The sequence below is a fragment of the Protomyctophum bolini genome (assembly GCF_963924005.1).
Source record: "Protomyctophum bolini genome assembly, chromosome: 22".
Lineage (NCBI taxonomy): Eukaryota > Metazoa > Chordata > Actinopteri > Myctophiformes > Myctophidae > Protomyctophum > Protomyctophum bolini.
Genome location: NC_137883.1, coordinates 9,422,067 through 9,447,034, shown reverse-complemented (window position 1 = coordinate 9,447,034; position 24,968 = coordinate 9,422,067). Strand labels below are relative to the sequence as shown.

General features: G+C 44.3%; 1 protein-coding gene across 3 annotated transcripts; it reads left to right on the top strand.

Moving 5' to 3' along the window:
• The first annotated feature begins 342 nt into the window (after positions 1–342).
• rassf6 (Ras association domain family member 6) lies at positions 343–24,738 on the top strand. 3 transcript variants are annotated; one of them, XM_080755798.1, is made up of 12 exons: positions 361–485; positions 9,962–10,028; positions 14,450–14,521; positions 15,748–15,826; positions 16,986–17,146; positions 17,973–18,067; positions 18,655–18,854; positions 19,071–19,172; positions 20,635–20,686; positions 21,538–21,656; positions 22,403–22,500; positions 23,715–24,738. In XM_080755798.1, exons 3-12 carry the CDS (start codon positions 14,466–14,468, stop codon positions 23,788–23,790), a joined length of 1,038 nt encoding a protein of 345 aa, XP_080611924.1. In that variant the 5' UTR covers positions 361–485; positions 9,962–10,028; positions 14,450–14,465; the 3' UTR covers positions 23,791–24,738. The 3 variants fall into 3 exon arrangements, with proteins under 3 accessions (XP_080611922.1, XP_080611924.1, XP_080611923.1); XM_080755796.1 differs by lacking the exon at positions 9,962–10,028 and having other exon boundaries at positions 343–485; XM_080755797.1 differs by lacking the exons at positions 361–485; positions 9,962–10,028 and adding an exon at positions 12,635–13,296.
• The last annotated feature ends 230 nt before the right edge of the window (positions 24,739–24,968 follow it).

Here is a 24,968-nt window from a genome sequence, read left to right as displayed (position 1 = left end):
GTGTTTTTCTTTGTATACATCATTATATGGACAATTTTGGACATAGTGTATGATTCTGTGACACCCCCTCCAAAAGTAAAGGATAAGCATGATATAACAAGAAACCGTGTGTGTGTGTGTGTGTGTGTGTGTGTGTGCGTGTGTGTGTGTGTGTGTTGTGTGTCAAGATTTCACCCTGTAGAGAGAGAGATAGAGCACACACACAAACGACGCACACGGCCACATCCAGGTGAGTAATGTCTGCTGTCAGCCTGCCCCTCCCTCTCAATGCTGTCTCAACGTGTCCAGCAATCATTAACCAGCCGCTGCACTCTGCTACGCCATGCCTCACTCACCGCCCAACACGCGTACTATGAACCTATAGCCTACTGTATAATCACACACACACAGACACACAGACAGACAGAGAGAGAGAGAGAACGAGTAGTGGATATGGAGCAGCAACGATGACAAGTGACAACCACACATAAATCTGCAGGACTGAGGTAGGAGTGCCTGTTAATGGCCATAGAATGCTGTGTTGTAAAACTGAAGGTACAGATTCGTGAATTTACTGTAACCCGAAGTAGAAAGCAAGGTTGTGAGTCCATGTGTAGCCTATTCCAACGGTAGGCGTTGTGTTAAAGTGTTTAAAGGGTGGTTGTTCTCTCTCTTTGGTCTTTGTTTCTCTCCTCTTTGAAAGAAAGTATAGTGTTCAATATCTTCAGTACTCATGACTGTACGGCGATGTAGTGTTTATAGTCTAAGTAGACCTAGGCCTTCATGACTACACAGTATACACCTCAGTGTGTCCATTTGCAGTCGTATTAACATTCAGGATTGTACAGTGTGCTGTTAATCCTTGTCACTATTCACCAAGTCAGAAAGCAGAACAGGTCCTCTGTCAAGTAAATGAAAGCCAAAGCAAACCAAGGAATGGGTGCATGCTTTAAACAAGTTGTGTAGTAATGGATCACTGCCACTAATATATACATTCATGAACCCTAAAACCAAACAAAACAAACAAACAAATACCAGACGAGTCGCCCCTTTACCAACTTGCCCCAGACGTACAGCTGGCGGAACCGCGCGGCCTGGTACTCCTAAAGTAACCTAAGTAAATTATGCTTAAACGCTTAAACCTAACCTTAACCTCAGTAAAACTATGCCTAAACCTAACCCTATAACTAAATTTAACCCCAGTAAAACTATGCCTAACCCTTAACTTATTTCTAACCTTATTCTCTGTAAAACAAAATAAAGAATACAAGAACCACAGCACCGAGTGGTCGGTGGAAAATATCTTGGGGCGAGATGTTTTAGGGGCGACCGTACCTGATGCCAAACAAACAAACGGTTACAGAGTAAACAAGTCTTGCTGGCTTAGTGTGTTCACACAATGAATTACACACCACTGCTTGCTTTCTCTATTCACAAAATATCACATGAAATACGCAATACAAATCTAATATAGCATAGACTGCAAACGGGGCAAAGAAAAGTTTATTGTCTTGTTGTTCTGTCTAAGTGCCCGGATAGGCAGGGTGATGTTACTGAATCAAGCAAAGATTATGAGCAGAATATTGCATAATGTAGTATCGAATGTTGAAAGTGTATTACAGAATCCATGCAGAACCTTTCAACATGCTGTACACTCATAATAAACAAACCGCCTTTTGTAAAGCGCAAGAAAATAAGAATGATATCGTAAACAGCACATGAATGTAAAAAAATATATATGTCCACAGTCCACATTTGTATCAATAGAAGTTCAATAATCAAATGAATGAAGTCGTGCAAAAGCTTGATGCCAGCAGTAATATATCCATTGATTGTAATATCAAAATATCTAGAAGAACTGAGAAGGCAATCAAACAGACTTGCAGAGAGAGAAAGAGATATCCCGCCTAGACAGAGAGAACAACAAAGAGATAAAACCGAGGTAGAGCATGAGGAAGAAAGAGAGAACGCTAAACAAAGGAGAGGAGGAAGAGACGGAGAGAAGGGAAGGAGTGGACAGGTAGGGAAATGAGTTAGAGAGAGAGAGAGAGAGAGAGAGTGTGTCTGGGCATTATATCGTGATCATTGAACAAATCTCACACCCTCAGGCTATGGATTATATAAAATAAAGTTCAGGCTGTAAGTCACTGTGTACATACAGTACACTGTACTCCACCCTTCACTCAGTTACTGTGTATATATAAGCCTACGAAGTCAGGTCTGTGTTGGATTATAATAGGTTGTTCCAGTGTGTCAGTGTTGTATCACTGTTTATTCATATATAATACAAATGTCCAATTTATACAATGTTTATGTTCAAGGTGATTATAACATGACAACATCTGAAGTAATGGTGCTATCTTGTTGCGTGGTTGCAAAGTTATCAAGTTGGAAATGATGCCTTGCTGTTAACTAAGTTAGCATTCATGTACAATTATTATTATACACTAAAGGTAATGTCAGCCAACCAAATACAAGTGTGCTTCAGTGCTACTGCTAACAGACTGTAGGCTAGTCTTTACCCTGTGATTAATTCAATACCACAACAACAATCGAAGAGGTTTCTTTAGAAACCAAGGTTTTGTAAGTAGAGTGAGCGAAATACTTCACTCTATGGGATGTTTCCTTTGCGGAGCAAAAGGGCAGAAACTTCATTCATGAACTCCCACAGCACATATCACTCCAAATATGTACTGTGGGTTTAAGAGCGCTGACGTAGACTCCCTGCTTCTCGAGACGACTAGTCTGCGTCTACGTCATAGCGCGCTCATTCGAACACCTTTTCTTCTGCCGGGCCAAGACAGAAGGGTGTTTCGAGTGAAGTATTTCGCTCACTCTACTTACAAAACCTTGGTTTCTAAAGAAACCTCTTCGTTTTGTTAAGTATTCGTTCACGAAATACTTCACTCTATGGGACCTTATGAACTCCCGTGTCTTGAATATAGTCAAGTGTGTTCAGGGCTATATGGTAACCTAAATGAGGGCTGGACAACCTCTGGTTGATAGCCCGGTCCCGGTGGAGAATGGTAGTAGCCTCGTGCTGACATATACATTCTCAGTGTAGATGCTTAAAGTAGGCCTGGTATATCCAGGGCATCTAGACTTATGTGATTACACATGGTTTAATGGCCTAATAGGTCCATTATGGTGCGGCAGCCCCCAACACTGCGTGCGCCACAGAGGGCGCTGCCACGTCTAGGTTATAGTATGTGGCAAATGTTGAGGGAGAGGACCAGCTCGCTGCGGTACAGACCTCTTGGATTGGGACTCCCTTGCAGAGTGCCCATGATGCTGCCATGCCTCTTGTGGAGTGAGCTCTCAGCGCTTGTGGGGGCTCCACTCCCTGACTAGTATAAGCCAGGCGGATGGTTTGCACTATCCAATTGGAGATACTGACCGTTGTGACAGGCTTTCCTTTGGTCCTGGTACCCCAGGATATGAATAGTTGATTCCCTATCCTGAAGGGAGCCGTCCTGTCCACGTATGTGCGTAAAGCTCTTACTGGACAGAGACAGTTTAACCTCCTGTCTTCGTTGGAAGTAAAAGGAGGGGGGTGGAAAGCCTGTAGGTCCACTGGAACGCACACGGAGAGAGCGTTCTTGGGGATGAAGGCTGGGTTGGGTTTGATAGTGACCTTGGTTGACCTGTCATCGAACCTCATGCACTCTGGCGAGGTCGAGAGGGCGTGTAGGTCGCTGACCCTTTTAGCAGTTGTCAAGGCAACTAGGAGGGCTACCTTCAGTGTCAGGTTCTTCAAACTAACTGTCGTCAGTGGTTCGAAGGGATCCATGGTTAAGGCCTCCAGGACCAGGGTTAGATCCCAGGAGGGGACCAGGGATCTGTTGACCCTGTGTTCCCTCCGTACGCCCTTAACGAACTGTCTAACTAGAGGGTGTTTCCATACCGTCTCGTTTTCAAACCCCACATGGCAGACTGAGATTGCTGCCAAGTTATTTTTGACCGAGGAGAGACCCAGTCCCCTGTCTAGGAACTCCTGTAGGAAGGTCAAAATGTCCACTACTGACGCTCGGTAGGGGATCACTTGGGTAGGCCGTGTTGAGCACCACTGCTCAAAAACGCGCCATGCCGTATCGTAGCGGGCTCTTGTTGATGGAGCCCTTGCCCTCTGGATTGTGGCTATGACATTCGGAGGGAGGCCTACGTCGGACAACATCACCCTCTCACGGGCCAGACCCATAGGTCTAGGTCCTGGGGGCGAGGGTGGAAAATCTCCCGACCTGCTTGAGTGAGGAGATCCACTCGTAGAGGGAGTTGCCATGGTTGGTCGTAGAGGAGGTGAGTTATTTCCGACCTCCAGACCCCCCAGGCTGGGGCTACTAGGAGCATTGTTAGACCCTGAGTCCTCACTCTGTCCAGAGTGGGGGGAATGAGGGTCAGTGGGGGAAATGCATAGAGTAGGCCTCTGGGCCATCGGTGTGACAGGGCGTCTAGTCCCAGCGTCGATGGCCCCTCTATCGAGAAAAAGAGGGGGCACGTCGTGTTCCCTTCTGTGGCAAATAGGTCCGCTTCGGGTGTCCCGTACTTGCTCCAGATCTGTGTGACTACCTGTGGGTGTAGAGACCAGTCTGAGTAGCGGAGAGGTCCTCTGGACAACAGGTCTGCTCCTGTGTTCAGAATACCGGGGACGTGGCATGCTGTGATGGACAGGAGCCGAGAGTCGCTCCATAGAATGAGCTCTCGAGCTAACTGATGAAGACGGGGGGACCTGAGACCGCCTTGTTTGTTTATATAACACATTGTTGTTGTGTTGTCTGTTCTCACCAGCACGTGACAGCCCTGTATGAGCGGTTCGAATTGCCTCAGAGCGAGGAGAACCGCCATCAGTTCCAAATAGTTGATGTGGGAGGAGCGAAGGTGCTCTGACCACACCCCCCTGGTTGTGGCACCCTCTAGCGTGGCTCCCCAGCCTGTCATGCTTGCGTCTGTGGTGACCACTTTCCTGATCAGAGGTCTCCCCATGGGGACTCCCTCTGAAAGGATCCGTCTGTTTATCCACCATTGTAGGGCTAGAATGCATTGTGACGTCACTTCTACCCGTTGGTGGCGACGGTACATGGGTACACGCAGAGAGTTCATCCATTGTTGGAATGGTCTCATGTGTAACCTGGCCAGGCGGATTAAATGGATTGAGGAAGCCATTAGCCCCGCCATCCTGAGACATGCGTGGAATGGAATCGCGCGTCCTTTCTTGAAAGACGTTGCCGATTGCATCATCGCGTCTATTCTCTCTCGACTCAGACGAGCTCTGTAAGAGACTGAGTCTAGCGTTATGCCTATGAAGTCTATTGACTGTGTCGGCGTTAACATGCTCTTCTCGTAATTGATTTGAAATCCGAGAGAGCGGAGGTGGCTGAGCACTATGTGTGTGTGTGACAGCGCCTCTCGTTGAGAGTCTGCAGATAGGATCCAATCGTCTATGTAAGTTGCTAGACGGAGACCCTGTTGTCGCAGTGGGGCTATTGCCGCTGCTGTACATTTCACAAAGACTCTCGGACTCAGGGACATTCCGAAGGGGAGTACCGTGTATTCGTATACTTTCCCCTCGAACCCGAAGCGCAGAAACTTTCTGTGCGGTGGGTATATTGGAACGTGAAAATATGCGTCCTGTAAGTCTATTGACGTGAACCAGTCCCCTCTGCGGATTGATCGCAGTAGGACTGGTGGCGTCAGCATTCGGAAGCTGAATGATTTCAGATAGCGGTTGAGGGCTCTGAGATCTAAAATAGGTCGGAGCCCTCCCCCCTTCTTTTTCACCAGGAAGTAGCGGGAATAAAAACCGTTCATTGCCTGGTTGTGAGAAACCTCCATAATGGCACCTTTTTGCAGGAGAGATGTGATCTCTTCCTGCAAAATGCCTGCTTCCTGTCCCCTCGCTTGAGAGAATAATATCCTCTCGAAAGTGGGCGGTTTCGACACGAATTGGAGTCTGTATCCGGTCGCTATGGTGCGCATGATCCATGCGGATGCTCCGCACTCTCGCCATCTCGACAGATGACGCGACAGGGGGTTCCCCGTGTGTGGGGGGAGGCCCGCCTGTGTGATGACGTCTCTCTGTGGCCTGTGGGTAAGATGAGACGGTTTGCCTAGGGGAAGACTCACCTTGTGTGGAATGTCTCCATCTAGTGGATTCTTCGGGTAGTGAAGAAATATTTTGGCGTGGAGGCCCCTGCCTGTACCAGCTTGTGCTGATACAGTATGGGTTATCTCTCCCATGGTTGGGCTTAAGCCCTTCAGAGTTCGTTTGGTTGTTTTTTTGTGTTTTTTTGTTTTTTGAATCTTTATTGCAAGAAAAACATTTTTTACACTTTGTGAATTGCATACACTTTGTGGATTGCATACACTTTGTGAATTGCACATAACAACAACATTTTGGTACGTGTGTACACTGCTGCCCGTGGCAGTCTGTACACTCGTCCTCAAGCGCTTTGAATTGTTCATAACATTTTGGTACGTGTGTACACTGCTGCCCGTGGCAGTCTGTACACTCGTCCTCAAGCGCTTCGACGCCGACTCGGAGGTGTGGTCCGTGACCACTACCTCCGGCCTCGAACTCTGTGGGAGAAAATGGGGGGGTGAGGCTAGGACCCCCCTCAGAGGCCTGACAGCCGGGGGGTCACTTACGCTTCCCAGCGCCTCGACCCCTGCTTGACCCTCCTCCTCTGGGCTTGTAGGGTGGAGGGGAGCGGCGACGGTCAGTGCGTGGACCCTGTGGTGGACGCTGCCTGTCCCCGGAGTAGTCCCTCGTGGGCCCGGGTGGGTCCTTGCTGGCTGTTCTGGGCTTCCAAGCGCCGCGCTTGCCCCTGCCGCGGCCTGGTGGAGCCTTGGCAGCCAGTGGCTGGAGAGCCTTCATCGTCTTGGAGGAGGTCTCCGCCTGTTGGATGGAGATGGACATGTCCTCGAGAACCCCATGGAAGAGGCTCTCGTGCGATATGTTCTTACCCACCATGTCTCTCTTCACAGAGTCGGGGAGAGGAGCGAGGTTCACCCATCTCATCCGCTCCTGGAGAATAGAGGACACCAGAGCCGCTCCAGTGTGCTTGGTGACGTCGTACTGGAGTTGAGCCAACTCATGTACCAGGCGGCGCATCTCGGCCAGATTTTCTGGGGTGGATACGTTGCCCATCTGTAGCAGGAGAGCCTTCATGGATCCGTGCAGGAGGCTTCCTGCGTTGAGTCCCCTGGCGACGAAGGTCATGTGGTCGTAAAGCCACTTGTTGACCTTAGACCCTTCCTTGTCCGCTGCACTGGAGAAGACTGGTTCTTTGTCCTGTGGGATCACAGTTGGGGCTTGGGGGTTAGCCAGGTATGAGGCCATAGCTCTGTCCATGGAGGGCATTTTGAGAAGGTTGAGCTTCTCCATGTCCTTCATTTCAGTGGCTCCCCTCTTGCCACGGCGGTGGATGGCCTCTACCTTGGCTACAGGGCTAGTCCATGCTTTACTGAGCAAGGTCTGAAACCCTGAAGCCTGAGGAATGGCTTGCTTCTTTGGTACAGGAGGGGGGACGTACTCATCACTGCGTCCATCCCACTTCACCGTCTCGCTGGGGATCTCCTCCCAGGAGTGGTCACAGCGGACCGCAGCCCTCTTGTAGATCTCCATCAGGGTAGAATTATCCTTGGGGAGACCAGCGCGGGGCTGAGGAGGGGGTGTTATACGTCTGTCGACGGGGGGGGGAATTTCCTCTCCCTCGTCGTCATCAGCATCACTATCCTGGAAAGGGCGGCGAGTGTGTTCGTCTCCCTCTGACGAGTTCCCTCTATATTCGCCCTCGTCCAGGACTTCGTAGCGGTCGTAGTCTCTCTCCTGGAAGGAGGGGAGTTCGTCGTGATCGATTTCCCCCTCTTCAGCGTCGGCCCAGTCCTTAAAGGGGACTTTGCTGCGCGGTGGAGAGGCTTCTAGGCGGGCTGCCATGGTGGTAGAGACCGCAGTGCGGAGACGAGGCTTTGCTATCGGCCTGGCGGAGCGCCCCTCCGTAGTAGCCGGGTCGCGGCGAGGCTCGGTTGCTGTACTCACTTGACGAGGTATCAGGGAGCGAGTGCTGCTGCTTTTCGGTCTGGCTCCGTCAGCTTCGTAGCGGGCTGCGGAGGCCCTGTCTGCTTCTGCCTGGGAGGAGACCGTAGCTGTAGCACGACTACGAGGGGCCGGAATGGGCCGCTCTCGAGTGGGGCTTCTGGATGTGCGATGCAGAGCTGGGGTATAGTCCAGCTTCTGCCTCGGTCCGTAGTGCCGGGGGTTCTCGTAGTCGTCGCGTGTGTACTGCTTGTAGAACTCATCGGCGCGCCTCAGCCTGCCTCGTAGGTAGGAGAAGTCCATATCTCTGCACTTCTCGCAGCCGTCCGCGTCGTCCAAATCCAGGAGGGCGTTGCGTGCATGGTCCACGCCGAGACAGTAGAGACATACCTCGTGTCTGTCTGCGTTGGACATCTGTTTGTTGCACCCCGCCACGGCGCACCACTTCGGGGGCTTCTCTGTGTCTGGGGGAGAGATGCCTCTTCGGCGGCGCCTAGCTGCGGCGGTGGTCTCCTTCCTCGGGGAATACATGCTAATAGCTCGTCGTTTTCCGTTGAGAAGGGGACCAGGAGTTAGCTGACTTTGTGAAAGGGCTTCTTAGCCGCGAGCGTGGAGAAAGCTAATTCACAGGGCTTATTGGCCGCGTGGTTTAGGTGAAAACTAAACTAGCGAAAAACGGGCTTATAGGCCTAGTAAAACACCAGTTAGCTAACGTGAAAATAGACTAGCGAACAAAGGGCTTACCGGCCCGGTGGGAACTAGCTAATTTAATGTAAAGTCTCTTGGTGAAAACTAGGCTAGCGAAAACGGGCTTATAGGCCCAGTAAAGCGTCGGCTAGTTTAAACGTTGAAGGTGCTATGCTAGCACTACGCTAGTGAGAACAGGCTACGAGAGCGAGCTAGCGAGCTAGGAGGGTAGCACCTCTAAGAGACTGGAGCTATGCTAATAGTAGCGGGCTTCTAGGCCCCGAAACGAGAAGCTAGCAAGAAGGAAGGTAGCGCCTGCTAAGCTAACCGCTAAGCGGCGCTAGCTGTAAGCTAGTGTTAGCTTCCTATTCTGAAATTGGCGGTCTTTTTGAATTGTTCTATTTTAGAACTTACGTTAACCGTGGAGCTTGTTTCTGCAGAGTTTTTTTGCGAAAGATTCTGTCGGAAGAAAAGTCTAGTATCAGGGAACCTCACGGTACTCGAGTTGTACTCTTGTCCGACTTTTGAGGTATAAAATTGCCCTAAACACTTGACTCGATAAACAGAAGTCTGTCCTTTCAGCTCGGCAGAAGAAAAGCGAATGAGCGCGCTATGACGTAGACGCAGACTAGTCGTCTCGAGAAGCAGGGAGTCTACGTCAGCGCTCTTAAACCCACAGTACATATTTGGAGTGATATGTGCTGTGGGAGTTCATGAATGAAGTTTCTGCCCTTTTGCTCCGCAAAGGAAACATCCCATAGAGTGAAGTATTTCGTGAACGAATACTTAACAAAACCTACTGTACACACGGTAACTTCTTCATCATCAACCTCATTCATGAAAAATAAAAATATGAATTTAAATTAAATTGAAAATAAATGAGTATAGCGCTTATCATGATACTCAAAAAGGGTTTGCATAAACGTATAGTTCTGAATATTCTTGAATTATCTTTAAATGATTTATGTTCATACACATAGGCTAGACCCAGAAAGACCATAGACTAAATATTAGACGCGCATGCTCACGAAAAGAAAACCACACACCGAATGTAATTTGCTTTAGGGCACCCTGAAGACACATGCTGGGTCTTGCATGACAAATCAGTGCCACAGTGTGAAGTATGGTAAGAGATGGCTTACAATTAGTCTGGTTTACAAGCGGAGAGACAGAACAAGGTCACAGACCTTTTAGTAGTGAAACTGACTTGGAAATGTGATTGATTGATTGATTATACTGTATTGTATTGTATTGTACATACAGGCACTGTTTCTGATTGGGGAGAATCATCATAAGATGGCTTCTGCTCTTGTCATGAATTAAAAGTAGTGTAAGTGATATTTTGTTTTGGTTAGAAAAAAGCCGACAATTCCCCCCCTTTTTGCTCCGTATGCCAGCTGACACCCATCTCGCTTCCTTGGTCTTCCTTGGCTGTTCTGTCTCCATGTCTTCTTTGGCCTCCCTCTCTTCCTCTTTCCACCCTCCATTGCCACTCTTGCGGTCTCTCTTCGTCTCTTGGCAGTCGGAGTACGTGCCCAGCCATTCTTCTCCTTCTCGTGTCAGAGACAATGTCAGACAGTGGTGCTACCCTGCCTGCCCTTCTTATCACCTCAGTCATCGGTGATGTGGTCTCTCCATGAGATCCTCAAGATGCATCTGAGGCATCGTCGGTAGAAGACATTCCAAGTTGTTAGTGATGCTGGCTGTCTTCATCCACATCCACATCAGACATATAGAGGCGTAGCTCGGTGGCCGTATTGATGGCTTTGGACACTACTGTATAATATTCAGATAGTAATCATTGTTGTGTATAGACAGATGTTTGTTCAATGAGTCTCCATGTCTCTCCAGCTCTTTAAACAGAAAATATCTTTTAAGGTTGGGATGACATCAAATTGGATGTGATGAAAAACAATCAATTGGAATTGAATTGGAACACTTTGAATTTGAAGCTGATTAATGGGTTCTCTCTCCTGATTGAATGAAAATGGTGACCCATCTCAACATTTAATTTCTGTTTAATAATGAGCTGGGGAGATGACAATTAAGACGCATCTCAATGAACAAAGACTAAAGCAATGATTACTATCAGACTACTAGAGCTAACCGTGTGGCGGTGGGAGCTTAAAAATAGCAGATTTACAAGCTCACAATGCGTCACATCGCGAGGCATTGTGAGCTTGTATGTCAGCAATTTTCAAATGGCCGCAAATGTATACGTTTGAAGTGTTTTATAATAATAAAAATCTACAAAGTAACTAACTAAAGTTTTCAAATAATTGTAGTACAATATTTGGATCTGTGATGTAGTGGAGTAGAAGTAAAAGTATTGCAAATTGGAAATACTAAAGTACCTAAAAATTGTCACGCCTCCATATGGTCACGCCTCCATATGGTCACACCTCGTGACATCACGCCTCGTGACACTTCACGCCACCATATATGGCCGTCTTTATATATGAAGACACTGACCTCATCAAACCCTGAATAGCCATACATGGAGAAGACCTAGATCATCACCTAGATCTGCATATCCGGCCAGCAACTACATCTGACCTCAAACCCCAAACCCTTAGATCTCCATAAATGGAGCTGACCTGTTCTGACATATATTGATCCCTCCCCACCAGTCCTTCCTCTTCGCTGTCTTCCTTTTGACTGATTCCTGTCCATTTAAACTCTAGACGGGCCCGCCCAAAAGTTATTAGAGCAGTTCTCAACAGGCCCGAAAATTAAGGCCCGGCCCTACCTGGGCCCTCATCAAACCCTGTACACTCAAGACACTGCCCCCGCTGCCACCCTTAGATCTCATATGGAGCTGACCTGTTCTGACATTTTACATTCCAGTACAGAATTAATTCTATTTCCCAAAGCGCCAGTGCTCGCCCAGAAGTCTGCCGTCACCCAGGCAGATTCGTGCGCGCGACCTCCCCCTTTTTGGGGGCGAGGTCGCTTCTCGCCCTCAGCTCAGGGTGTCTTACTGGTGTACAATACTTGAGCAAATGTACGCCACAGTCGCCACTGGTGGTGTTACAGTAATAATAACCTCCAAGTGGGCATGAAAATGGTTCAGCTTATCAGGGAGGGAGGCAGCGATGTCAGCTGTGCTGCTGTGCAGCTGTGTTTCCCTTTGAAGTCCTTTTGTGTATACTGTAGTCTCTGCCACTGGGCACTTAGCTGTGTCTCAGTCTCCTCAGTTTGTAGTCCCATTGTGCTGTCTCTTTGGAGAACCTAACGGACATGTTGTGTGCGTTAAGGGCAGCTCGAAAAGAGCTCTTCACCTGTTCTTCATCCCCAGAAAAGGAATGCTAGGGTGTCTTGCTAAACTTGGAAACGCAGTCATAAGGAGTAGGAAACCTCTACTTCCTGAGCCACTGCTGCCCTGTAGAGCCTGGTATGGCAGGTGTGAGGCCATAATCACTGGTTCTCAATCACATGAAAGGAGTCGCAGGGACCAGAGTTCTCAGTGGAGCAGGGTCGATTTAATTATATCAATGATTCTCAATGCGCCGGCCCAGGCCCACTTGTGGTTCTGAGGAAATCATGGGCCCACAAATAATTGCCAAAACACTACGATTTAATTTAAATTATATAACAAAATAATGTCAAATTAGTTTTCAATCGATTGATTGATCATTAAAATAAACATGCTCTGAAAATGCACCCAGCCCACCCATCTGTCCACAGTTAACTGGTGTTAGTGCAATGTAATCCATTGAAAACACATGATTTGTCAAGCGACACTGGTCAAATGGGTCTTGTGATAAAATGTAGGAATTGCACTTACACTCTCACATAATCATTCATAAACTACTCTTTGTATGCATCTTTGATATCACTTTTCCTTGATCATGTGTCTTATGGTGAATAGTGGATGGTATATGTAGTCACACCCAGTTGGGTGCTAGATGTGGAGGCGTGTTGGAGTGACAGTTGCCGGAGGAATACCTGAGATTCTTTTGGTAGCAAAGAACAGGCTTGGACAGAGAGAGAGAGAGAGAATGAGAGAGAGAGAGAGAGAGAGAGAGTGAGAGAGAGAGATAATTGAAGAGAGATACAACAAGATATACACAAAAAAGCTTTTCAAGCGTGTTGTTGCATTACATTCAGAAGTGCACGAATAACAGAAGGAAGAAGAGAAGGCAGTGAGGGTGAAAAGTAGAAAACAGGGAGAGCCACGTGGATCTAGAGTAGACTAGTACCAATACTCACTGTGCTGCACACAGGCATATAGCCTGTAGTTTCTGCGGCCATAAAAAATAAACAAATGGTTCAGTCCTACACTGTCATCACTGGTTACTGGGTGGAGCACTGCTATTAAATGTCTTGGAGGGAGAGGGACACATCCAGAGAGAGAGAGAGAGAGAGAGAGAGAAGAAAGTGAACAGAAACTTGAAAAGAAAGTTAAAGAGTAGACAGAGAGGGTGAGAGAGAGAGCAGGAAAGGAAGAAATTATGTAATAGAGAATGAAAGGAAGATTAGAAACCACGAGAGTGTGGGAAGCAAGTGAGGGGCTATTTAAAGAACTGAAGATCAAGTAAAGAGAGGAGAGAAAGAGGACCGCAAGAAGAAAGCTCTAATTTGCCATGTTAGAAGAGGTAAGGTTCTATTTTTCAATGGCTGATCTTTTTGTTGACAAACACATACTGTACACATGGATAAACAAATGCACATGGCATGTATGGTGACACATAAACTCTTATAGCAGTCACACATAGAAATACAGTATGTGTACTTTCATATGTGTGCACATGATCAAATGGCAACTATAGGCAGCAAACTTTAATGTGTTTGATTCAACTTATACTGTAGTGTGACTCAGCGAGTGTACACATTTCTACTGTATGTCAATTTATGAGCACTGAGGAGTGTCATTAAAGGTCATAAAATGGTTGATTTTAAAGAACTCACACCGACATCACCTGGCCTGAGTCAAACTAATTTGATTGAGCTGATGACACACCTGTGTGCATCACACAGTATAAATGAGCCATATTGCAGCACACACTGTCTGTGTCTGGACAGTTTGTTCTTGTTCTAACATCTTATTTCCATGTGTCTATATCTGCATGGGCATGACAAAAGAGAACTGCTGAAGAACCTCTGTCTTTACATGGTTCATGTGGTATAAAGCGTACTGCTCTGCTCAACAACCTTTGTACAAATCCCCCTCCACAACATGCTGTCCATGTATGCTCACTGTGTTCCATTCATTACATCCTCACATTTAACAACGATAGCATTGCATTTGCTCGACGACACATTGTTTTGTTTAAACGCTTTAGACTGGGAAGCTGAGATGTCACACATTATGTGACTTTATCCATATTATGTCAGAGATTATTTATCCCACACAGTGAAATCCCCAGTGTTAATGTCAGAGTTCAAAAGGATTAGGGGGATGTAAGTCTGTTGATTTCGTTGTGTAGTAAACGACAGAATCCATTTGGTATATCGGTTTATGGATGAACATATGGGATACTGCCATGCATATGATTGAGTATAATTTATCATTCATAATTTCATAATGTTGCTACGGTATGTAGGCTGAACTAACAGTGTCGATGATGGTCAAAGAGAACTAAGCTCTTTAGCTCACTGAGTTTGGTATAGAAATAATTTCCATGCGGGATTACAACAATCTCAATTGTATTTTTAGATTAACACCTTTATGTTACATCAACTCCCAACCACATATTTTAAACACACATTGTAAATGTATACTCCTAGCTGTCCTGTCTTTCTCTGCAGAGATAAATGCTGTGAGATGAATCCAGTAGTTCTTCCAGTGATTCGTGCAGGAGATGGGAGAACTCTGTCCAGGTTGGTCACTCCACACTGACACAATCACTTCCAACAACCTTCTGTATATATACCTTAACCACTTGAACCCTAGCATGTCTGTTCTGTGGTGAACATTTGACAAATATAGCCAATCTACTAGACTCACACGTGTCACAACACGACATGCTGTGAACTTGGCGAAGAGATTTGTAGACAAGTACGGTTGCAACTCGTTTGCTATAAGACTAGACTTTTATTCAAGCCATCCAGGCTCCTGGTGAATCATGACCACGAAACACTTTACAGATTCTGTAAAATTATTTATATGAATATTTTCTCTGTGGGAAAAATTGATGGGTTTTCTATCTGTGGCACCACAAAACTATATGCGCTATTGCTGCTTGATACAAGATATTATTAGTGTCTTATTGGTCAGCATCTGATTTATGTGGGCTGGTTTTTGCGGGGGGGGGGGGGCGGGGGGGTTCTTCAAAAGTTTCAAAGTACATTCAGTCCATTCAGAACATCCCTGAGGTTTTGGTATGTTCCTTTTTCCCAGTCCTTTTGACCAGTTCCTTTGATATTTTTAAATCCACATTAAAAAGATGGTTGGCCGAAAACATAGTGTAAATATAGTGTAGAATAGATAAATGGCACAAATGAAAAAAAAAAACATTAATAAAAGTAAGGGTCAGTTTATATGAATTTTGTCCTGTTTTTTGTGGCTTTTGTTCTATGTTTGTTTTTTGCCTCCTGTTTTTGTCGGTATTGTACCGTTATTGTCTGTTGCTCCCCTTCCCCTTTCCCCAAGAGGACCACAATGGAAACAAGCCTAACAGCTTTCTTGTGAATTTATCCTTTTGAAATATATTTTCAATAAAGTATTCAATCAATCAATCATCCCCTCTATGACAAATCTCTTCATGGAAAATAGCCGATCTACAATATACCACAATCTCACAAATATCACGCGTTGTGTGCTTGTAGATCTGCATTTCCACCATATACATTTTTGCAATGCAATGTTAAATTGCGTTAGAGTACATTACTTGTCTTACGCTTTATATTTCACGTGTTATTATTACAGTATGATGCATCGTGTTTTGTCTGTTGCATTACTATGCTCTGCTCATAGGTTGGGTGTGTGGTGTACTAGCGGTGTTGTGTTGCATTATGTAATGGTAATGGATGGTGTGTTGTGTTGCATTACTTAGGCAGAGTTGTGTAGCATTATGTCACGCTAATGGATGGCTGGTGTATTTCAGAGGAGAGTTCCTGTCCCTGCTGAACACCTACAACTGTTTTCTGAAGGACCACACGCAGCTACACCTCAGCTATTATCAGGTAGATTCAAAGAAACCCATCATGACATTTATTTACTTAATTAATTATGCATTGCCATACTGTATATATGCTGGCTAATAAATTCCTGGTGTTTGCATCATGAAATTTGTTTACACTGCCATGTCTTCCACAAAGTTATCCTTTTCTCTTTTTAGTTTGCAAAAAACTAACAAAAAATAAAACAGATGGGTCCAGGACAAAATATTAGGAACTGAATAAATGTAGTAGATGTAACAGCAAATTGAAAATAGTATTTATCAGACAAGGTGTCAATCTTGTCAGTGACAGTGATGACATGCAGTGATGCTACGAACCATAATCTCATTGTGGCAAAAGTTTTTGTTTTATTTTGTTTTCTTTATTTGTAATTGGATTTTGGTGTGAGAAATGTATTTGTTTTCCCTTTGGGATGAGTGTATATTGTTAAGTAGGTGCAGAATATCACCTACACAATTATCACCTGTGATCAAAAATCTAATCTCTTTTTTTCTGACATTTTTTATTTAAATTAAACAGTTTTCACAATAGTTCATAATACATTTCCCTCTCAAGCAGAACTCTAGACATAATCATGATGTCACACTGTCAATATTGATATCATACGTATGTCAAGTCAATCAAAATACAAATACCACATAAAAACGTAAACTCTGCCATGTATCTGCATATTCCAGAAGCATTAGATTTCAATTTCTTTCCAATTTGGTAATTCAAACTTCTACTGTATTTTTTTTCCTGTAAAGACAAAACACCTTTGTTCCATGCAACATACATGTTGAAGGTTGCTATGGCTGCAGTGGTGTTGCGTAAGCCATAGCATAATATACTAACAATGCTGCTGACCTCCAGGAGATAAAGGTATGCAATGTTTACAATGTTTGTTTTCAGCCACTGTGCAGATGATTCAATATATCATCTTCCTGTTTCAATCTATCCCTGTTCGTATGTACAGTATGTTGGTCTGTCTGTGCCGATCTGTCCATGTCTCACACCAAGGGCACATACAGTATATGTGTCATGAGGCGGAAACGCCTAGAGCAGGTGTCTCTTCCTGGTTTTCGCGCATGGCTTCAACTTGTCGCGTCGGCAAAGCGTTTACGTTTTTTTGCCGACGCCACAAGTCATTGTTTGACGCAAAAGTGTACCTGCACCCCAACAGAGCGAAGGAGAGGTGGTGGTGGAAGGCTTCCTGAACATCTCCTGGGGCGTGCAGAGGCCCATCAGGCTCAAAATCCAGGACGACAAACAGGCACTGCCATTCACCAATGTGCTTCCCTCATCTGACCCCATCAGTCCAGTCAGCCCTCTCGAAAACAAGAGGTGGGTGTCCAGCACATTCTGTCTTCTGTTGTGCTTGTGCACACATACTCATTGTGGTTTACACATTCCCTCACATATCAACACTTAAGATACAGGCTTATGAGAGTCAAAGATATTTCTGGCATAATATGGTAAACCCTGAGGGAAATAATTTCAGCCACACTTGAAATACCGAAGAGAAATTACTTATTTCAAAACTGACACATTGGTTTACCTACAGTATGTGTTTACATGGTTTTCCTACGGCCTTCATCATGGTCTGGTATTAAAAAAACACCACTGCGGATCGTTGTGACCTTTGGTTGACTCATCACCCGGTTCCAACTCAACGGACAAACAAGATTAAAGTGCAGGTTCACAGAGATGTTTGACCTGAATTATTGTGTAGAGATAGCAGATTTTCACATGTTCTCAAGTAGTATGGTAGGATTCATAAAAATAAAGTAAAACTGCTCTTCCAATGTATTGCCTTGTTTGCCTTGAGCCCTAGAGACACACATTAAATCGTATACTTCCTTTGAACTGCAGCGAGCTGAAAGGAAGGCACGTACAGTGGACTCTTAAACCTATAACTGGCTTAGAAAATGCCTGGAAATGCCAAGCGCGTGGCATGTGGGGCCACACGAGTGGCCAATACTGAAAAGCAGGAGCGCCTTGAGATGTTTATATTTCCTTGTGGTGTGATTTGGACACAACAAGTTTGAAACCCATTGACATACATATAGTATGGCACTATCACAAATTACAATAGGTCAGCGTGAAGACTTGCCCAATTACCTAATAATGAATTATATTCTGTATATCCTTTCTTTATCTCTCTCTCTAGGGGTATGACACGTTGGGGAGAGTACATTGACCTGCATCAAATAGATGAGATGTCAGAAACAGCCCAGGAGACGGTGGTGATCAATCACTCATCAGGTATTTGTTCAGTAGTTACTGTATTGGCAGTTGACTTATCATTTTTGTCTCCAAATACTGGTATTCCTAAAGTAACCTAAGTAAATTATGCTTAACCGGTTAAACCTAACCTTATTCCTAACCATAACCTCAGTGACACTGCCTAAACCCCCCTCAAAGGTAATCACATATTAAGGAGTTGACCTCCAGTAACCTCATGAGGTGACTAGATTAAGCCAGACTAAATGTAAATATAAGATTTAGAAACGTTTAGTAATTCTAGTAAGACTAAAACATAATTGCCCAGACTCTTCTTCAGCAAAGATGGCGAAAGCAAACATTCTTTGTTCTGTACAATTGTATGGTACAGAACACTGAAGTCCAGTAACTTAACCTCAGTAAAACTACAGTATGCCTAACCCTAAACGTATTTATAACCTTATTCTGAGTAAAACAAAATAAAGAATACAAGAACCGTGGCACCGAGCGGTCGGTGGAAAAAAATTGAGGGGCAGGATGGTTTATGGGCGACCGTGATACCTGATACCTTACTGGGCCAGGAGCCAAAATGTTAATAATGTCATGTATTTATCTCCATGCAACTGTAGTCCCCGTCATTTATGAGTCAACCACGCTGCGCCTTGACAGGCCGAAGGCCTCGGAGCTGGATGGGGAGTACAACTTGTTCCGCTGTACGAGTGATGCCTCGTTGGTTAAGAGGAGGAAGGGGCGGGGCAAGTCGGCGGCCCAGAGAGAGAGGGAAAGACAACACCGCTTCTCTATCAACGGACATTTCTACAACTATAAAGTGAGTCTTTTCTCTTCCTTTTTTACTACGCAAGTTTCTTCGTCTGTTCTTCTCGTTGCTATCTCTGTGCTGTCCCTCTTTCTATCTTGCTATAATTAAAATTGATTAAATTCTGTCTGTCTGTCTGTCTGTCTGTCTGTCTGTCTGTCTGTCTGTCTGTCTGTCTGTCTGTCTGTCTGTCTGTCTGTCTGTCTGTCTGTCATCACTATATTCCAGACTTCTATCTTCACTCCATCCTATGGTACGCCCACGAAGGTTCGTATCACCAGTAAGATGACGACTCACCAGGTGATAGAACAGCTACTCAGCAAGTTCAAGGTGAGTTTGACCAATCACCCCCCCCACACACACCACCCCTCTCTCTCTCTCTCTCTCTCTCTCTCATTAGCAGGCAACACTATCCCTCTCTCTGTTTCTGGCGCCCCCTACTGGTACTAATAGTCATACTGGTGCTCATTAACGTCACATACATGTCACATACATACTGTAGGTGAACAACACATAGGTGTACACAGACATTGCTGGTTGTAGGAGTGGTTGCACCACTCAAAAAAGCTTAATCTTTAAGTTTTTTTAAGTTTATCTCTCTAAATAATACATAGAGATTTGTCCTTTAACAGTTAAAGGAAAAATCGCTATGTATTATTTAGAGCGTTTAAAAACTGAATTCATACTGAGATTCATAATGATGGTGTAGGCCTAAAAAAAACATTCTTTGCTGATCTGAAAAACCATATTGTGTAAAGTGCCTGAGGCTCTCAAATGACATACTGTAGGGTAGGCATCACTGATCAGGTTCTTTGTACAAAGTGATCTATTTGCAAGGCAACTAGTAAAGCTTATCTGCTAGATGCCAGTTTTAGATTTAATAGATTGTCATTGAACCAAATCATAGTTGACAGTGTTTAATGAAGATATCTGTAAAACTAATATCTCATCGCCAACTCACCTTTACCGTCAGATGCAAAAGTAAAGCCACATTAGACTTCCAGGGGAAGCAGATACATAATCTATATATTCTTTAGAAAGATGTATGCCGGGGGCACGGTGGCACAGTGGGTAGTGCTGTCGCCTCACAGCTAGAAGGTCCTGGGTTCGATTCCCGCTCGGGACGCTGTGGGTGCTGGCGGCGTGCTTCCTCCTCCGCGTCATCAGTGCCCATACCCGAAGGCGGGGTTGGCGAAAGGGCCCTTCTGTGTGGAGTTTACATGTTCTCCCCGTGTCCCCTAGGGTAGGTACCCTCACAAAAAACATGAAGTAATCCTGGTCACTAAACTGCCTCCCCCTGGCCAGCCGGGGCACCTGATGGAGGGGAAAGGAACTGGTTGGAATTACGTGTTCCTTCCACGCGCTACATCCAACCAGGGAAACTCCCCCCTGTCAGGTGTAAAGGAGCAACTTGGACACTCAGGCATGAAGGAAGCATGAGTTCAAGTCCGTTGCTCTCCCCTTGTCCCCCATATATAGGTTACTAGGGACTAGGTTGGTGGAGGGTGTGTAGAGCCCAGGATCACATTAGATGATTGACACAGGGGTGAAAAATGGGTTACAAAATCGTGGGATAAAAAAAATATTTAAAAAAATAGAAAGATGTATGCCTCACAACAATGAGACTAATGAGGGGTTGACTGTCCATCAGAAACAAAGCTAAACTCTGGTCTGATGTCCAGAACGCAAAATACCAGAATCTGACATTATTTCAGTTGTCATAATAATTATGCCTTAACTAACCAATCAAAGTATTCATTTAGTTATTGTCTTACTTCTCACTCTTTGGCAGATAGAGAATGATCCTCAAGAGTTTGCCCTGTATTGTGTTCACCAGAGTGGAGGTATGTTGTTATTAGTAACGTTATCTGCTGATTTAACACCAAAAATGTATATAATATAAACTGTTGTATCGTCACCTTCTTAAAGTAATGGCCTAAAGTCAGGAATAATAAGAAACTGTCTGTCAGTTATGTAACATAAAATGATTGATTATATAGAATTCAATGGGATTAAACCTGATTCAGGTGAATTTAGTGGCATTTTTGAGGGGTCACAAAACCACGCAACTTAGGCCAAACAATGTGTCTATTTTGGCCTAAGTCACACTCTTGAGATAGGTCATTTCACTAAAAGGAGTGGGATCTGCATGATCCTTTTCAATTAGGACTTTGGTGATTTTACCAGAGGTGCCCAGTGTCATGAAGACAACAAAAGACTTATGAAGTTGTAGTTTAGTTAACCTGAGAGGACTCTGCGTGGCAGGGGTATCCTCCTCCCTAAAACAAGCTGAATAGTCTGCTCTGCCACCAGTGTTGCCAGGTTTAGCAAGAGAAACAAGCGGCCATTTTTTTAGAAACAAGCCCAAAAGAAGCGACTATGGCTGCATGATCCACCACTGTAAACCTATATACACCGGCTACTGAAAATAGACAATCTACTTTACATACAAGATCACAACGCATCGCAATGCTTTGCTCAGTCAAAGTCGGTTTCGTCCCCATGCCACTTATTGCCTCACGATGTCACCATATGGAAAGCAGATTTTGCCACAGATTACGTCAGTATCTCTCTCTCTCTATATGTGCCATAATGACGGAGAATGTGATGATAGCGTCTGTTTGCTCTCTCTCTCTCCCTCTCTCTCTCTCTCTCTCTCTCTCTCTCTCTCTCTCTCTCTCTCTGTGTTTTCCAGAAAGGAGGAAATTGGGTACCAGTGACCACCCTCTGTGGGAACGGATTCTCCACGGTCCATCTGATGACATCATGAAGATCTTTTTGATGGACAGGGATGAACAGGAAGTCAGCAATGATGTGAGTGCTCTACACTTCGCAAGCTTTAAGCTTAAAAGCTTAAGGGCTGAGCTTAAAGCTGTGGGATGCTATAAGCATCCCCCAGCGTGAACATGGAACCGTTTTATGGTACCGTCACTACTCTTTTCTATATTTTGTTCCGTTATATTCTTGTCTGGTATTTTATTCCAGTCTACTATGTTCAAAATGTCCCGGTTATATCTCTTATGTTTTATTACAGCTGTTAATCCTCTCTTACTCTGCAGTATTTTGTCCTTCTGTGAAAGAAACTATTGTGCACAGGGACGTGCACACATAGACATGAAAGGCGGCTTCAGCCCCTGCCCTTTTACCCGTCTGTAAAACAACTGCCCTTTCCAGACCACGAATGCAGCATTTACTATATAATATGGTGAAAGAAATGCAAATGCCGAGCTCCTTTCCATGCCATGCCGGAAGGCAGCATTCAGTCTCCTGAACGTGAACACAGTATTTTGCGCTGAACAAATTTGTTTAGAAATCCATGTCGTACGCCACATCTCCACTAGCTAAAGAGTGCTGGGTTGCACCCCGAAAATAGCTAATCTACAAGCTCTCTACAAGCTTGTAGATCTGCTATTTCCGCATTTTTTGTCCAAAAGTGCCCTGTAACGGTATTTCAGCCACTCTCTGCACGTCCCTGCTGCATTATTTTGTCCTTCTGTGAAAGAAACTATGTCTATTATGTAATAGTAATATTGTGTTTGTGCTCTACTGTTGCTGGTCAGGTGGCCCAGTACCTCAACTTGGAGGCTCCCATTCTGGAGCAAGTCCTGCTGAAACTCAGAGAAGAGGAGAACCGAGAGATACAGAGAGTTATTAGCAAGTTAGTAAGAAAATATAAATGCACACTAAATAAACACAAATAAGAATAAGAATTATAATAATTATTACTACTATCATTATCATCATTCTCATTATCGTTATTATGTTTATAATAGTTCTGGTTTATGGTTATAATTGCATTATTTTAGCTTCTGCCCAAAGTTGAAAGTTGTTAGCCTGGAATCCAGACTGATTTCTACTATGTTCAGCGTTCTGTGTTTTTCTCACTGTAGAGAACTGAGAAAAAGACGAACGTAGCGAATCAGTCTGGATTCCAGACTAGAAAGTTGCTGCCATATTGCCAAAAATAATGGTTGTGATGAATGTGTAATGATTCAATGTTTCACGGTTAGACTTCACATACCTGAATCGTCTTGTATAGGACCAATGAAACATATTTAAGACCTTGTCCTTCCAACACATGCATGTTACATTTAAACTAAGCTATAATCCATCCACATCTACATATTTCAATCCAGTGCAGCATCTGCTTGAAATTAGCCTACTTTTTTGATGAGTCTACTTAGTGTTAGAAAGTATGTTTCAAGTGTGATAACTTTACATGTTTAAATGTACCCAATACCCTAGGCCAGTGCTACTCAACCCGCGGCCCCTGCTTAATGTATCTGCAATTCTGCGGCCCGTCATGGTCATACCAATAAAAATATAATTAGTTATTTTCATTGTTTTGAACAAGGTTGTAGGTATAGTATTGTTTGCTCCAAGAGACAGTGATATGGCCCCTTGAGTATTAACCACTTACTTATTTATTCACCTGTGATAATCTGTTCATTATTATGTTCTCTTCACATTTTGTGAATGAAGACTAATTTTGCATCATTAATCACAATGTTTTTGTTCATTGAGGTAGGCCTTATAGATGAAAATATGGCTTTTCACTCTTTTTTAGACTAGTTGTGTAGTCAGTTAAATAAATGTATAAACGTTTCAAAATAATAGTGACATTTTTAGCTTGCCGGCCGTTGGACTTTTGGCATTTTGCGGAATGGCCCCTGAGCCATCTTAAGTTGACTAGCCCCACAACATTTTGTGCCGAATTTCAAGGTTCTTGAACCTAAAACTGAATGTAGTGGCAATGCTTTACCACATGATGGCAACAGTGTCCTTAAATTACTTTCTTGTCTTTTTCTCCCCTCACACTCTCTCACTTCCTGTGTGTGTGTGTGTGTATGGATTTGGATTTGTGTGCATCAGGTATCATCACCAACACCAACTCCTCTCCCAGATGCTCAACTGTAAGATGTCCCCTCATATTGAGACCAGTGTTTGATGTTTGGCAAAGCTGACAGCCGAGCCATGCAGGGACAGAGACAAGACACTACTAGAGAGGACACTTATCTGTAACTCAACAGTGCAAAAGAGAGGATATGAATTAGCAGTATAGGCCTATCCTTTAATGCCAGAGATACAAAGCAGACTACTCCTGTTCAACCATGGCTTTTAGCCAAACAGTGCAATTCAAACCCAGTAACATTAGCGGCCTGTGAAAGACATCTACCACAAAGTGATGCACACTGAACTGAACATGCAGAAAAGTGCCTAAACAAGCCTGGGACCATCGCGCACAGTCTGTAAGAGAACGACCACCATGAATCCAAAGGTAACCATTTCACTCTCTTTGCTTTACGGTTATTTCAGCCCAGTGGGAGGGTGTTGTTTTGGGATTGTGAAATTAAGTAAATACTTGCATCAGGTAAAAGTATAGACTATTAGTGGGCCTTTTCCAGCAGGTAATTTGGTTCCAACATGAATTGTTCCTGTGTTGAAAATGTTATCCCTACTCTTTCCAAAATTCCCAAATAAAATGTTAACAAATTAACCGTACTAAGTAATGTATGTCCTTGGTTGACACTTTTTGTGTCATCAGACTGATTGATATATTACTGAAAATGTGCAAATGATAAACTTTGGGTATTTGTGAGGGACGCTAGCCCCTCTATGTCCAGCTTTGAGGGTTTGTGTAAACACACGCATTGTCCTAACACAAATTGACGCAAATTGTGATTGGCCGGAATGAGATGATGTATGATGAGTGCAGATAAATTGTACTTTCTTTATTGTTGAACTTGTCGTCGTTATTGTTATTGTTTTTATACTGGAAATTGTTTTCTTTCTCTTTTTCACAAGAATATTATTAACAGGTTTGGGAGATGCTTCTATAAATAATTCCACATCATAGTTTATGATAATAAATCATTGTGATTTTTATGAATCTGGATATACTTTCAATTTGTGTACTGTATATGTATATGCGCGTGTGTGTGTGTATACACACACACACACACACACACACGCACGCACACAGTTTAGATTGCTGAACCCTATGTACTTTGTTGACTGGAGTCCCCCAGGGGTCTATACGAGGCCCCCTCCTTTTCCCAATCTATAAGCTCACAAGGTGTTGCATTGTGACACGTTTACATAATGGGACATTATTTACAATTTATC